Genomic DNA, 15002 nt, shown 5'->3' with positions numbered 1-15002 from the left:
AAGAGGTTTGCTTTTATAGAGAAGGGAAATATTGGCAGCCAACAGACAAAGTAACATCTTTATTATATACAACTGAAAGGACAGGACAAGGGAAAAAACCACAGAATAAACCTGGTGACTAGAAAAATCAACACATGTAATAACCTGAACTATCACAAAGTGAAAAATACCCAGAAGTGTAGAGGTTAACCTAAGGCATAAGTGCTTAGTATAGAAGCCACGGGGACAGTGAATAATTCATTATCACTCTGCTTACAAGGTTTATTCACACATACCAACTTGCGAGATGGGTCAGAAATCCCAGATACAAGCTCTTACGACTAGAGCAATTTCTTCCCATCACCACAAAGTTTCTGAGCATGTAGGGCCAGGAAGGAGGCATTTAATGCAGTTACGTGCCGACTTACGTTATTAACGTGTGGTGTTAAACATGTTTCAGCCAAGTCAGTCTTCCTACAGTAGTTATTTGAATGCACTTGGGCAAGCCATTTAAAAAGTTGCTCACAGGACATTTTAAAAATTAGAAAAAACCAAAGTAGACCACATAGAAGACCAGACGGATCTCAACTGACATGCTTACCTCTAGGGAGATGGATGATGTCATTTTCACTGGGCGTGGGCCACACGGGAACCTCCAGGTCAATCTCTCCACGATGATTTGTCTTTTCAATGGGTATGTTGGTTGGTTCTGGGACATACATTTCTAAAAGAAGGGAACATTCTTTATAAGATGATGGAGAAGCCGCCTTATCATTGGCTTTTGTATCCTTAATCCAAATGGTACTCAGTTCAGTACAATATTTCCCGGGACATGAAAGATCCAGTTTCCGCACTTAACATCACTAATGAATGCTAGTGTCGCTAGCTTTGCAATGGTGGGAAACATGTCTTATAACATTTAAAAGAAAAAAGAGTTTTCTACTCCACCAGGGTCAAAAACTCTGCTTTTTCATGCCACGTTGGTGTTGGCTCTATGGTTTTGTGTGAGCTGATGGGGACTGGCTGAAATGAAATGATTTCTTTCACTTTCTGTCAGCTAAATATCTTTAATCTGTGAGTGTTGAATCATTTATATAAAATAATATCAGCAGAACTTGAAAAAGTTAAAGCACTGTCCACTCTTGATGCATTTCTTGGGCATTTCCCCTCTATTCTGTCCCCGGAAATGGGAATGGGCTGTAGGCAGACCTTGTGAGGTGCTGCCTGGGTAAGTCTCACATCTCCATTATGTTATCACTGGAAACATTTACATTGGATACTGACCTTCAATACATATATTTACATTATGTAATCTGATCATATAAGCATTATTCTACAACATGAAACCAAACTGATGGAGAATTGTATTCTTTACTCTGAATATCAGGTCTTTTTTTTTTTTTTTTTGAAGGCAAGTTCTAAAAGGGATCAGTGAAAAAATTAAGAGCTCTTCTCAGCTCCTGATATATTTTTGTATCTACACTTCATCTGGCTGACCACAACTAGCCCCACATTTTAACAAAATTAATTCTTAAGAATCTCTGTTTTCAAAATGTGACATGACAGTAGGTCTGCATCGGGCATGTACTTCCTCTTGGCCAGATCCTGCCATATTATAACTGATTTTTATAAAGAGGTTACTCAACATTTATAATCCTACATACTCACTATAGCCTAATTTAGACCAAAATAAAATACATTGTCTATAAATTAAAATAGGATTAATGATCTTTTCTGCTCAGAGTTTTGTATCTCAAAGTTACCAGGCTTTCAAGAAGGAAATCTTAAGGTGAATGTGACAGTAGAGAAGAGTACTTGCTAAGCTTCCACTGTGAGTTAACAAGTACCCAGCCAGGGAAATAAACTCGGAGCGATAAGTAAATTGCTCACGACTGTGCATCTCGTGAGAGCTGAGATTCAAATGTAGTCCTGTGAGTCCCAAGTTTCCCTGCTGCCTCCAAGAATAGTCTTCTGCTTTCTTACTTATAAGGCCTTAAGACATGGCAAGAACTATTACAGTTTCCAAAGGTCCAACTGGTCCCTGCAAATTCTAGAAGTAAAAATAGTATTTACTGAAAATACTGTCATTTCCAGGAGTGGGGGCCTGAGTACAAACCAGTGATTCTCAAATTTTTTTAATCGTATCAGAATCACCCAAAGAGCTTATAAAATACGCTGACACTCACAGGTCCTGCCTTCAGTAAGTCGGGACTAGGTCATTCTGAAAGGGTAAGTGTTTGCAGGGGGTGTTTCACCCACCCACTGAGAAAGCCCGCTATGTGCTATGAATTTCCTGGATGAGTATGGGCAGAAAAACCACCCTGACATTTATGTGACACCTTCCAGTGCCACAGCACCTCCAGTCCCTCCCCTGTGCTCATGGCCTTGAGCCTTCCTATGACAACAGGGCCACCCTGCCGCTGGCTTCCAAGCCCTCAGTGTCACAGGCAAATGTGAGATTTCACCAAACCTGTGAATGTCAGCAGCTAACTAGCAAGGCCTCTGCAGAGGCCTCAGGGCTGGGATCCATTCAGTGCCACATCAGGTTTTTCCCTGGGTGAGAGCAGTATAGAAGCAGCTTTGGAATTCTTGTGCCTTGAACCTGCACGTGGGTGGATTTCAGGTGAAACCTCACCAAACAACAGACGCTCGCCAGGGTGAGTTCCCGTCCCACAGGGGTTTAGAAAGCCTCTGCAGTTTGCAAGAGTAGGGAAAGTCAGAAGGATCTGTCTATGGTGAAAGGAGGCCGTCTTCTTCAGTGATACCACCACCATTTCCTGAACACGTCCTACATGGCAGGCACTGATCTAAGTTTCGGGGCACAGCTGCAAGCAGAACTAGTCCTGGCACTCCAGGGGTCTCTCCCGATGACCAGTCCTGACAGCTGCTTCTCACCACCTGGCAGCTCGTGGCCTGGCCTTTGTATCGGCTCACTCCACCAGTCAGTTCGGCTCCGATTAAAACCCACCCATACCTCCTTTTCTTTATACTAAAATACTTATAGCTCCAGTTCAGAGTCCTCAGGTCCAAGGGAAGGGGGTCATCTCCCTTTAATTTGAACTTAAGAGCAAAGCTGCCCTCTCAGTAGTTTTGCCAAAAAGAAAAAATCTTTCAGCAAAAAAATTGCTTGTAGAAACAAAAAGAAGTGAGGGTGCTATTCGTTTCTATGCCTAGACCTGGGCCTTCTATGGTCAAAGACTGCATTCAATCTCAGACTCTAAAATATAACGCTTCTGGCATTTACTGGAAGAGCCCTCTATAGCCGCTGGCATTGCAGATGGGCAGAGCCAGGAGACTGACACAAAACCACATCCAGCCAGGCCATGAAGATCATGGCCATGTGGTCACAATTAAGGATTACTCCTGTGGACGGTCATATTTGATCTGAACTTTGGAGGAACCCAAGACAACTTACTGGGGATATGTTTTACTTTCAGAGGCATCTGGTCAGTTGGAAGAGTCATCTTCCTTAAAATGTCCTTTTCTGGAATATGGGGCAGGATGCCTGGAGCTCACAAGCTAAGGGCACCACTCTTTCGGGGAGACGGAACCTGAAGTCAACTTAGGACCAGGAGTTCCTGACTGCTGCTAACTAGCTGCATGACTTTGGATAACTCACTTAACTTTCCTGAGCCTCGGATTCTTCTGTAAATGGAACAAGTACTAACCAGCTCTCAGGTTACTCATACCCAAAGATGGCCATATAGAGGGGGAGGCTATTCAGAATGTGAGGTGCTATGTCTAGAGAACAAAGCAAGGTTCCTGTTTGCTGGATAGACCAGGCTGTGCTCCCCCACCATCATTTTCTCCATCCTCACAGCATTTCTGGGAGGTGGCATATGCTGTCCAGATGAGGAACGGAAATGTCGGCGAAGAGCCTTGAATAAGGTCCCAGAGTGGGCTGATGAGAGAATGGGACGGGAATCCAGCCTGCCTGGAAGCCCACATTGGATCCAATATAAAGTGGCAAAAGCATAACTAAATGCAAAATTTGCTTAGAACTAAGATGGAGAAGTGATGCATCAATATTACAATAGACGCAGAAAGGAGAGTTATCAACAGAAATTACATTTCAACCCAACAATAAATAAAAACTGAGAAGTCACTAGAGAAATCTCTAGTGATGAACAAAGATGCTGGCAATGTCTGCACTCTCTTGTTAAGCTCACAAACCGAGAATGAATCTTACCCCTATTCCTATCACCACACCTGAATTTGGGTCCCTAGGGTCACACTGCAGAACATCTGCAATGCATGTTCCAGCTGTCCTGGCCTCTAGTCTCTCTCTGCTTTGGTCCTTCCTGCATACCACCTTGTTAGTCTACCCCAAACACCTTTGTGATCATGTCACTCATCTGCTTAACAATGAGCCTCCTCACGCCCTACAAAGGACAAAGTCTATACTCTTCATTTGATAATTAAGGCCCTAAAAACCTTGGCCAAAGCCATCTTTTCTGTCCTTACCTTTTGCTACTAGAACTCACTGCTCCAGGGGCATGACCTTGACCTTTCCCATCTCAGGGTCTTTGGTCAGATAACCCTCTTCACTTCAGTGAAGAAAGCCCAGCTGTCCTTCGAGAGCTAGTAAAATCCTTTCTCTATGAAACCCTCCAAGGCCACTTGACTTCACAGAAAATCGTATTCTTGAACTTAGCACTCATGGTCTGTATCAAGAGTTGTATAACCACTGCATCCAGTTCACCCCTCCCCTTCTCTTTTGAAACTACTCTCATTAGACTTTGCTTCCACCACTTTGGCAAATTGCTCTTGTCAAGACGATTACGACAGTGCTGAGTGCACAACAGTTGGTGCCCACTGCTCATCTTACTTGGCTGACGGCAGCACTTGATTCAGCTGTTCGTTTACTCCTTCCTACCTGAAACCTTCCTCCACTTGGCTTCCAGGCTGCCAACCCTCTGGGAGTCCCCCCTTTCTTCCTGGTGCTCCTTCTCCACTGCCTTTGCTAGACCCTCCTCACCTGCCCAGGCTCCAAAAGTTGGAGGGGCTCAGGGCTCAGTGCTGGGCTCACTTCTCTATCTACCTCCATTTGGAGGGGCTCAGGGCTCAGTGCTGGGCTCACTTCTCTATTTACCTCCATTTGGAGGGGCTCAGGGCTCAGTGCTGGGCTCACTTCTCTATCTACCTCCACTCCTTAGGTGACCTCATCTAGTTTCCAGGCTTAAAAACTACCTATGGCTGACAACTTTCCAATTTGCAGATCTCCCTCCTGAACCCCAGATTAGATGTTCACTATTTATTATGTCCAGATCAAGGTCTAATGGGTATTTCAAACTAAAAGTGCCCCAAAGTGACTTTACCCCCAGAGCTGCAACTCCATGGTTTAGCCCACAAATGTCACAGTCACCCTTGGCTCCTCCCTGCCTCTCACTCCCCACTTGTAATGCACACCCTAGTCATTCCACTCTTACAACATAACTGCAATGTGACCACTACCCTCCACCTCCACGGCTGCCACCCTGGTCCAAGCCACTGTCATCTCCCACCTGGATTCTTAGCAAAGCCTACAAGTTGGTCTCTCTGCTTCCACTTTCACCCTCCACTCCTGGCTTAGGCTCAACCCAGTCCCAGGGAAATCCCGTTAAAAGCTCAGTCAGATCTCGTCACTTTTCCACTCCAAACCCTCCGGGTTTCCCCCTCTTGGCACAATCCTGCACTCAGCCGTGAGACTCCCCGTGCCTGGCCGTGGCTGCTCTGTGCCTCGTCTCTTACCGTGTCCTTGCTCACCGAGTCCCAGCCACACAGACGCCTGCCCTCCTTCAACACGCACAGCGTGTCCCTACTGCAGGGCTTTGGCTCTGGCTGTACCCAGAGGTTCTGCCTCTTCCCCCTGACTCCTACGCTGCTTCTGGGTCTTTTTATATATCTCACCTTACCGGTGAGGCTACCTGATCATCCTGTACAAAACAAAACCACCTGTCCCACCTCCGCTGTCCTCTGTCTTCTGTGCTTTTCTCCATGGTCTGATCCCTGCCTTGTCGCTGTCTATTTGCTGTTCACCTGTTGCTGCCTGTCTCTCCCTATGACAACGTCAGCCACACGGGCGCTGCTGTCTCCCCACTGCCTAGAACGGTGCTTGGCACAAAACAGGCATTCAGTGAATCTTTGTCGAATCACTCCGGTCAAGTTTCATCATTTATGTCATTAATATTACTAGAAAATCTGGTATGAAACTTGTAAAACACAGGTGGCATATACTAGATGGAACAACTCCAGTGGGAAATCACACATTTTTCCTTATTCTTCTTCAAAACACTTAAGAATTTCCTGTTCTCCATACACACAGCAAGTAATAAAGTATCACCCGAGCGAACCTCTGACTCTCCATTTTCACCTTCGACAAGACCAGCGAGACTAAACTATGAAGAGTACCCAACTGAGGGCTCTGCAAATGGTTCAACCTCCTGACCTGGCAGAACATCTTATCCCGTTTAGGGGATCAATGGACATGTTTGGAAATGCTCAACTGGGACTCACCTGCACAACACCTGAACAAAGGCCAACACGTACCGAACTCAATTAAACTCTTTGGGTTTAACTAACTGCCTCATTTTACAGTTGTAGAGATGCACTTCTAAATTGGCACGGATCCCAGCTCACTGTGTCGAACAGAGCAAGATTCTACAATCCACGCTGCAAGACAACAAGGGAATCGAGGTGAAGACGGAAAGGCTCCCGACTCGCTAAGGACCTCAGTGGGATCTCAGAGTGAGATCTGTGGGGTCGATGCCGCCGGGGGACTCTGCGTCTTTGGGGGTTCAGCTGCCATGGCAAGAGTTTGGGTCCTGCATTTCTGGGATCAGAGGCAGGAGACCAGACATGGAAACAAGGAGAAGGCCCGGGGGAGGATCTGGGCAGCTGTAGGGGGAGCTTAGGTTTAAAACCAACAGATGAACGAAGCAGCTACATGAAGAGTGGGGTGTGGGGAAGGACGATGGCCGGCTGGGGCGTGCTCAGCGGCGATGTCCTATGTGGGGAGAGATGGAAAGTCCAGCTGGGGGCTTGGGAGAAGGCTGCGTGTGACAACTATGGGCACTGGCTGGAACTGATGAACTGAAAAAAGGATGAACCAGGACTATATTCTTTAAATGCAGGTTTTCCGTGTTGGTTCAGGTACATATTCACATTGTAGTGGCTCTAAACCATATCCCCTACTGTGTCTGATCCTGGACCTTTTTCACTAGGCTCATCCAACACTGCACTAAAACTGTGCTACTCTGACAGGGCAAGTGTCATTAACAGGTCGGTCATACCTATAAGGCCACAGTGCCACTGATGTTTAGAGAATAGAAATCAGAAGAACCAGAGCAATCCTGGCATGGAACCAAAACCTGGCTCTCACCTGGATGGTCACCTTTTTCTAAGGTGCCCCAGGTCTCTGTGCAGGAGGACCTTAGCTGGGCCTGGCACACCCCAGCCATGGGCACGAGTGAGTGAGTGAGCAGGTTCTGGCTCTGCTCTAGCCCCATCTTAGATCAACGTTACAGCTTGACAGATGCAAGGCCGGTGGCTTAGATACCTGGACACATTGGGCAGCAACTCCCTTCCACGTTGATGGGCTCGACGCAGGGCAGAGGGGGGCAGCTGACGGTCGAGCAGAGGGTCTGGCCCTGCAGGCAGTAGCAGTGGGTGCAGCTATCAAGGTCCCACCGCTCCTCATCGGCATAGGCCTTCCCGCTGAAGTGGCACACCACCTTCTTTGGCACCGTGTCTTCTAGTGAAAAGAACAGCACATGGTGGAGTTGCTTGATGTGACTAAGCACATTATCTTTCATATGTGACAAATATGCTCTAGGATTTCCAGAACCCTGCAAGACTTTTGTTTCCCCAGTCCCCTGTGGCCACTGTCCTAGGAGGACACTCAGAACTCTCATCCTGTGGCCTAACAACCATCTGGGAATGATACCCACTGGCTGAGTGTCACTAGATTGTCATCTAGAAAGAGATGAAGAGATTGATAAAAAATCTAGTGGAGTAAATTTACAGGAATTCCTACTTTCAGTTAATGGTTTTTGTAAATGATACTTGGGAATTGTAAGGAATGGTAACAGCAACACCACACGGACCTAGCAGGTTTCCTCTGCAACCCCAGAGCGTGAATTAGCACCGAGATAACCATGTCTTTAATTTTTTCGTCATGCTGCATGGATTTTTCTCTCATCCACAAGGACAGTTCTCCTTTGAAAACATTTCATTTCAGTCTACTTTAAAAACAACTTCATTTCAACCACAGTTTTGGCAAACTATGGTTTTTGAGAACAAGATATTTTTAAAGAGCTATGTGTAGAGTATGGGAACTTCACAGCTTAAACACTCTGTTGTTGTTTTTTTTTTCCATTCTCCTTTGCCACCCTCATTTCCTCCCTTGCCCAAACTTTTCCTTGAAAGTTCTTTCTCTTTGACTCAAGACCTTTTCCTGATGCGCCTGAACTTAGTGACTCACTAGTGGTCACATTTCACAGCCAGTAATTTCCCTCTAAAGCTCAAGAATGGTGGGTTGAAGTGAGGCCCAGGGCCGAGCAGTTCCAGCAGCCAAGCAGAAATGGGCATGTCAATGGAGTGACACGGTGGGGCGGAGGCACTTCCGTCACCAGACAGGCCAGTAACTGCACAACTCCTGCTAATCTGGGGAGATTTTATGCTCAGATTTGCAAGGCAGCTCCACTCACCACTTGTCACTAATAAATGAAAAACTACAACGGAATCTGGAAGGAAAGTTCCTTAGGAAAGCGTGGTCCTCGGACTTGGGGTTCTTCCTGGAAATCACCTGGGAAGTCTTGAAGGGACAATGTTCACTGAACAGACACGTAGGACAGAGCCCAGAATGTCTCAGGGTACAGTGAGGAGCCATTTTCTCTGAGCAGCCCCAGTGCTCTGCAGCCGGGTGCTCCAGGGTGGCTGGAAGCTGCTCTATGAAGACCCAGTTTGTGCTTCAGACCGAGCTTTCCTAGAGGAGGGTCACAGACGGAAATGCTCACAGGTCCGTCTCTACTCTCTACAATTTCCTCTTATCAATTACCATTGTCCCTCAGTATCCCTGGGGGATTGGTTCCAAGACTCCCGTGGATCCCAAAATCCGCGGATGCTCAAGTCCTTTATATAAAATGATGTAGTATTTGCATATAACCTATGCACATCCTCCTGTATATCTTAAATATCTCTAGATTGCTTATAATACCTTATTCAATGTAAATGCTATGTAAATAGTTGTTATACTTTAGTTTTAAATTTGTATGCTTTTAATTTTTTGGTACATTTCTAACCTGTATTTGGTTAAATCCACAGATATGGATGGCAGACTGCACTCCAGCATATGCACCTATTCTATGCAATTTGAGATTCTAAAAAATCTATTACCTAAGTCACTGTAGCCTTTTGGGGAAAACAGCACCATCTAATTGAAAGTACATATAAGAGCACTTTAAGCAGCCAGCCTGCAGAGGGATGTAGAAATAGAGACTGGGAATATCCAACTAAAAATAATCAAAACAGTTTATATTTGGCTATCGGGGTTGTGTCATTTAATTCTAACTGCTATATTTATCGCTCCAGCTGGTTTGTTTATGCTGACCACGGCATTAAGTTTTATTCTTCAACACCTAATAATAATCATAACTTCCACTTACTGAAATGCCCACAATGTACCAGGCTAAGCATTTTATACGAGTCACTGCCATTTGATCCCCATAGCCCAATGGGACAGGGTATTGTTTCAATTCCACAGAACACTGAGGCACATGGAGATTAAGTCACTTGTTCAAGATAAGTAGCAGGGTGACGACAGGACCCGCGGGGTCTGGCTCCACAGTCCCCACCTGCCTTTTGCCTGCCCTGTATCCAGTATCCAGCCCCGTATCCAGCGGGACGACCTGAGGGCTGGCTACTTGCCACACAAACAGAAGTCATTACTGTTCACTGACTCTCAAAAACAGTCTCAAGTTTATCTTTGTCTTCAAAGGTAATTTACCCTTCAATTGACTGAATCCTAGGTCTGGCACAGTCCTATCAAGGAATGGAGATAACGAAGTGGTTACCGATGACTCACCCTCCTTAGGAAAATCTCCATTTAACACTTCTCTCTCCCCGTCACCACCCTCCCTCTCTTCCTCAGAGGAAGAGGATTACAGGAGAATGTTCCAAGGAAAACATGATGTATGACACTAATACAATAAAGTTTATTTTTAAAACAAACACATCAGGACTTATATATCCAAACACATGTGATCCCCGTCTATGTAGTCCTTGCAAGCTATAAACGTAGCAGCACCGCCGCTGCTTCTCACAGCCTTGGGGGCTTTCTTTTTGCGATGACACCACTTTGGCCAATTTAGAAACACAGGAAGAAAGTTACTATCTCGTGGTCACACCTTGGTTTAGATCAGCTTTGGTATTTAGTTTCCTCAGCTCTGACCTCTATCTTATCCATCAGATTCTGCTTGAAGTGATTTTTGGCCTCCTTCACAGGATGAAAAGTTGCTTGTGCAATTGTCATCAACAACCGGTGCAGGGGTCTCAGCCCTCCGCCACAGCGGCCCCTTTCGCGGGCTCTCTAACTCAGGGAATGCTCAGACACAAGTCTTACCATTTTTGGATTCAAACATGAGCAATGTTATCTTGCATCACATATAATTACAATAAAAACATGCAATGTCTTTCAGTGGCAGAGTTTAGAGAATTCAGCCGAGAGTTTCTTTTTCTCCTATTCTTCCTCAATTCTGGTTGGTACGATAAGAGAAGGAAGCAGTGGCAAGGCCTTGAAATGTTAATTCCTTTCCAGTTGACTCCTTCAACTGTTTAACCTTTGCTATCTCACTTCTTTTCAAGATAAAAGCAGCAGCCTTAACAGGCTGTTAAAGGCTGGGATTTGTTTTCACTCTTGAGCTACTTTAATTACCCCATAAAGCTAATTAACAGTGGGGAGGGGGAAGCTAGAACTGTGTTGTTTTCTTCCTCTAGAACTGCAGTCCCAATCCCTGGGCCATGGACCGGCGCCAGTCTGTGGCCTGTTGTCCGGTCTGTGGCCTGTTAGGAACCAGTGAGGTGAGGAAGCGAAGCTTCATCTGCATTTACAGTCGCTACACATCAGTTGCATCATGGCATAAGCTCCACCTCCTGTCAGATCAGCAGTGGCTTCAGATTCTTACAGAAGTGCGAGCCCTACTGTAAACTGCACATGTGAGGGATCTAGGTTGCTCGCGCCTCATCAGAATCTAATGCCTGGTGATCTGAGGTGGAGCTGAGGCAGTGATGCTAGCACTGGGGAGCAGCTGCAAATACAGATTATCATTAGCAGACAGGTTTGACTGCACAATAAACGTAATGCACTTGAATCATCTGAAACCATCTCTCTCTGTGCCTCCTGCCACCCACCCTGGGGTCTGTGGAAAAACTGTCTTCCATGAAATTGGTCCCTAGTGCCAAAAAGGTTGGGGACCGCTTTCTCTAGATTTAGATCCAATTTAGTAACTCAGGAGTCACTGATGTGGTAGCACAGCCCTTGCTCTGAATCTGACCGTGATGCAGGATATACATTAGCCTGTGAAAAGAAAACATCTCTCGATGTTTCCCACTCCTTCCTCTGTGGACGGATATAAAACCCAAATCAACTCTAACCCATGTTACAGTTGGAGTTTTCAATTTCTGCCTAGGAGACAACTTTCCTGTAGGGATGCTTCAGGTTCTAAATCTGGTTCTGGGGTCACGAAGTCAGAGTCTTGGGGTGGGAGTAACTTCCTGGGAGGAAGTTAGGCTGCCTTAGAAATTGCATCAGTTCTCTCAAATCTCCTGTGTACTATTTAGAGTTCTGAAAAGTGATCTACTGTGGGATCCTGGTAGCTGAGAAGCTACATGGAGCTCATAATCTCTGCGTAAGTCCCACTGCAAAACACTCCAACGCAGTACTACAGTGGGGCGTTTTGTTCCTTCCACACATCGAGATGGAGGGCCCCGTCCTACACACTGGGGACACAGCAGTGGACAGAGCATTTGAGGTCCCTGTCCTTGGGAGATGCTCCCAGATCCAGAGAGTCGCATCAGCTTTGTGTGAGTCCACATCCAAATGGATGTGCCCAATGTCTAGAAAAGATATGACAACAGCAGGCCCTAATACCATTACACTTCAATCTGGGTTCTTAAGTTTGAGGTCCAAGGGATTTAAAGAAAACGTCAATGAAATTGTTTAGGCAGGGGCAAAAAGGTACCCGACATCGGTTGTGGGTGACGCGAGATTTAGAAAAGGGAGTGGCAAAGGCAGCCAGGTTGTTACCAACGACACAGCTGACGTGGGTGAGCCAGGGGACGTGCTTACAACAATGTATTACAGTGCTCTTCTCTCACCCACCGAGGAGTAAAATACCACTTCCTTTCACCTACTTTACTTTCTCTTGCCTAACAAGACACCTAAATCCCTGGCCTGTATGTCATTTTTGTTTCTGTATCATCGGGCACATGCTGGGTACAACCTCCATGCTTATACAATAATGGAATGTCTTTGAGAAACTAACTTCACTTTTTTTTTTTAACATAAAGAAGAGACTTAAACGGAAATTGCAATGAAGCAGGAATCTGAGCAAATAATGTACAGGCCACCACGAACTCACAAACACAGAAGATGACAACTGGTCTTGAATATGCTGGCTCACGGGGCCTGCTGTACCAGAATGGAAAGATGGAACTGAATGGCCGTCTTGCTAAAAATGAACGCAGGTGGCCCAGACAATTGCAGTGAGGCAGAGATTTAATACACAGTAATTCTGTCAGCAAACAATTAAAGGCTTTTGGCTAAAAATGCAAAAAATGTTCATTGATTTATTAAAAACTTGAGTATTTTACCTTATAACTTTTAGCTTCCAATAAAAGAAATTTGATCTTAATCCATCTTTATAAAAACGAAAAAAAACCAAGATAAATGTTATCATGGAGGCTGACTCCTTCCTCTATATAATGTCTTATCTTAATTGCTGTAAAAGCACATATGGCCATAGTTTTAAGACCCCTTGTAGAAGTTCATGTTTGCTTTATTTCATCTATTTCTTGGAGTGGGAGGTCTAAGTCTATTTATAAAGCTCAAAAGAGCCTTTCAGGTTTCTTCAACACGCTAGAAAGGTGACTGCACAAGGTTCCAAGGTAATAGAGGAATTATAAATTTTCCCAGTTCCGCAAACAGAAATCTCACCAAAGTGGTAAACACAGTGACTTTTGGCTGATTCCTACTACATGCAAAGAGGACACAAATTCTCAGGAAGAGAGCTTAATCCTTGTACCAAGCACCTGTTATGGGCCAATTAAGCACTTTACAGATGTAAGTTGAAGGAAACATTTTCTTTTCAACTTTAAATGTAGTCTCATTTCATAGCAAAGTTTACAATCGAAGGTGCATCTATAGGTACGTGGACGTTACACACAGAAATCAGTTTGGAAATATGTAAGTATAGTCTAACAGGCAGGCAAGAATAACGAAAGATCCAGGTGGCCCAAATAAGAAGGAAAAAACATAATTTCCTTCGGGACTTAAAAAGAAATGACTGATGGAAAAGTCAGCGTATGGCATCTTGTTAGGAAAACCTTAAGGTGGAAGCCACTGGGCACCCACAGGAGATGTTTCATTTGGTCACAGTTCTAATTCCTGTTGGAAGCCTCTGCCGGCAGCCTCCAGAGGGTTCTCATCAGATGAGGGGTCTCACTCTCCACCACCAACCATTAAAGGACAATCAGGTGTGGCCCCCTGGACAGGATCGGAAGAGGAAGCACACGCGGAAGCTCTCTCTGCAAACACCAGTGCCAGTCGTCCCTCTGTGCAGCCGACCTCTCCACAGCGAGGACGTGGGGCTGGAGCTCAGGGGTCTCCCCGAGTTCACTAGAACCTGATTTCTGCTTACACAGCCGGGGGCCTGAAACGGACACTGAAGTCAGAAGAGGAAGCTGCTTACGGGAGAGGCAAGATGGATGCTTCCTAGCGGGTAGGGCAGGGTCCAAACAAACTGAAACCAAACACTGCTTATTTTTGTTACGATAACTTTAGACCAGTTCCAAAGTTAGTGCAGTGCACAACGACCAGAATGTTTTTATTCTTACGCCCTCTAAACAATACACAGAAAAGCATCCTGTTTCCCTTGCCTTTCCTTTTTAGCACTAACTGTGACAAGCTGGGCTTCAGTGGAGGGGCCACAGTAACTGAAAGTCCTGAAGAACGTGCCAGAGGTATACAGTCTCTCTTCCCTTTGAGAGTATGCACTGATTATAAATGTCCCGTACTCTGTTTTCAGGAATCACAGTGGATCGTGCACAATAAGTTCATGGACTCCTCAATGGGACTAGTCTCTTAAAGTAAACAAAAACACAAAAGAACCTCCATTTTGTCACTTCTGACCATGTCCAGAGGTAGGAAAGGACAGTGAGGTTTGTGGGTAAAGCCCTGTCACAACACGGCTGAGCTACGGAAAGCATGGTGTTCCCACCTGGATTACAATAAGGTGACCCAGGTAGCCATGGTCTTTTGAAGATTAGAGAGGCCGGATGAGGTACACCACGAAAGCACTATCTAAGATATTATGCTTCATGAGCTCATCATTGAGATGTCATATCCAGGCCTTTCTCTTGCACAGAGCCAGGTGCTACATTTAACAGTGAGATACTAGAATCCAGCTGATGCATGTCCCTCAATCAGCTGCAATCTGTGTTATAAGAGTTGTAAATTCTACTGAACCAACATATGTTCACGCTGTGTTTACCATTTATACTTTCACATATGTACATCATGCCACTTAATTTTCATAGCACCTTTGTGACATATAGGACAATATTGTTATTCCCATCTTACAGATGAGGAAACTGAGCTAGGCGTATATCACATCACTGAGACATACAGCTAGAATGTGACAGAGCTGTGATCGTAACATTTTGGCTCCAAAGGAAGCTATCTTTCCCATGTGCAGAAGTTTTTAACTTTAAGAAAATACATTGGAGAAGCAGCTGTGAAAAATGTTTCAATGAAGATGCCAGTATCA

The 15002-nt window shown here is 45.2% G+C and overlaps 1 protein-coding gene across 4 annotated transcripts in view; it reads right to left on the bottom strand.

Annotated features, from left to right (window-relative positions):
• The window catches only part of CRIM1 (cysteine rich transmembrane BMP regulator 1), a 188463-nt gene that overhangs the window by 4604 nt on the left and 168857 nt on the right, over window positions 1-15002 (bottom strand). For all 4 annotated transcript variants that reach the window (XM_045549370.1, XM_045549372.1, XM_045549373.1 and 1 more), the window contains 2 exons: window positions 7517-7711; window positions 581-703 (listed from right to left, as the gene is read on the bottom strand). In XM_045549370.1, the coding sequence (XP_045405326.1) occupies window positions 581-703; window positions 7517-7711 (318 nt within the window). The remainder of the gene's footprint in view (window positions 1-580; window positions 704-7516; window positions 7712-15002) is intronic.

Source organism: Lemur catta, chromosome 4 (genome assembly GCF_020740605.2).
Source record: "Lemur catta isolate mLemCat1 chromosome 4, mLemCat1.pri, whole genome shotgun sequence".
NCBI classification, from domain to species: Eukaryota; Metazoa; Chordata; class Mammalia; order Primates; family Lemuridae; genus Lemur; species Lemur catta.
The sequence above is the reverse complement of the archived record's forward strand: the minus strand, read 5'-3'. Positions and strand labels throughout refer to the sequence as shown.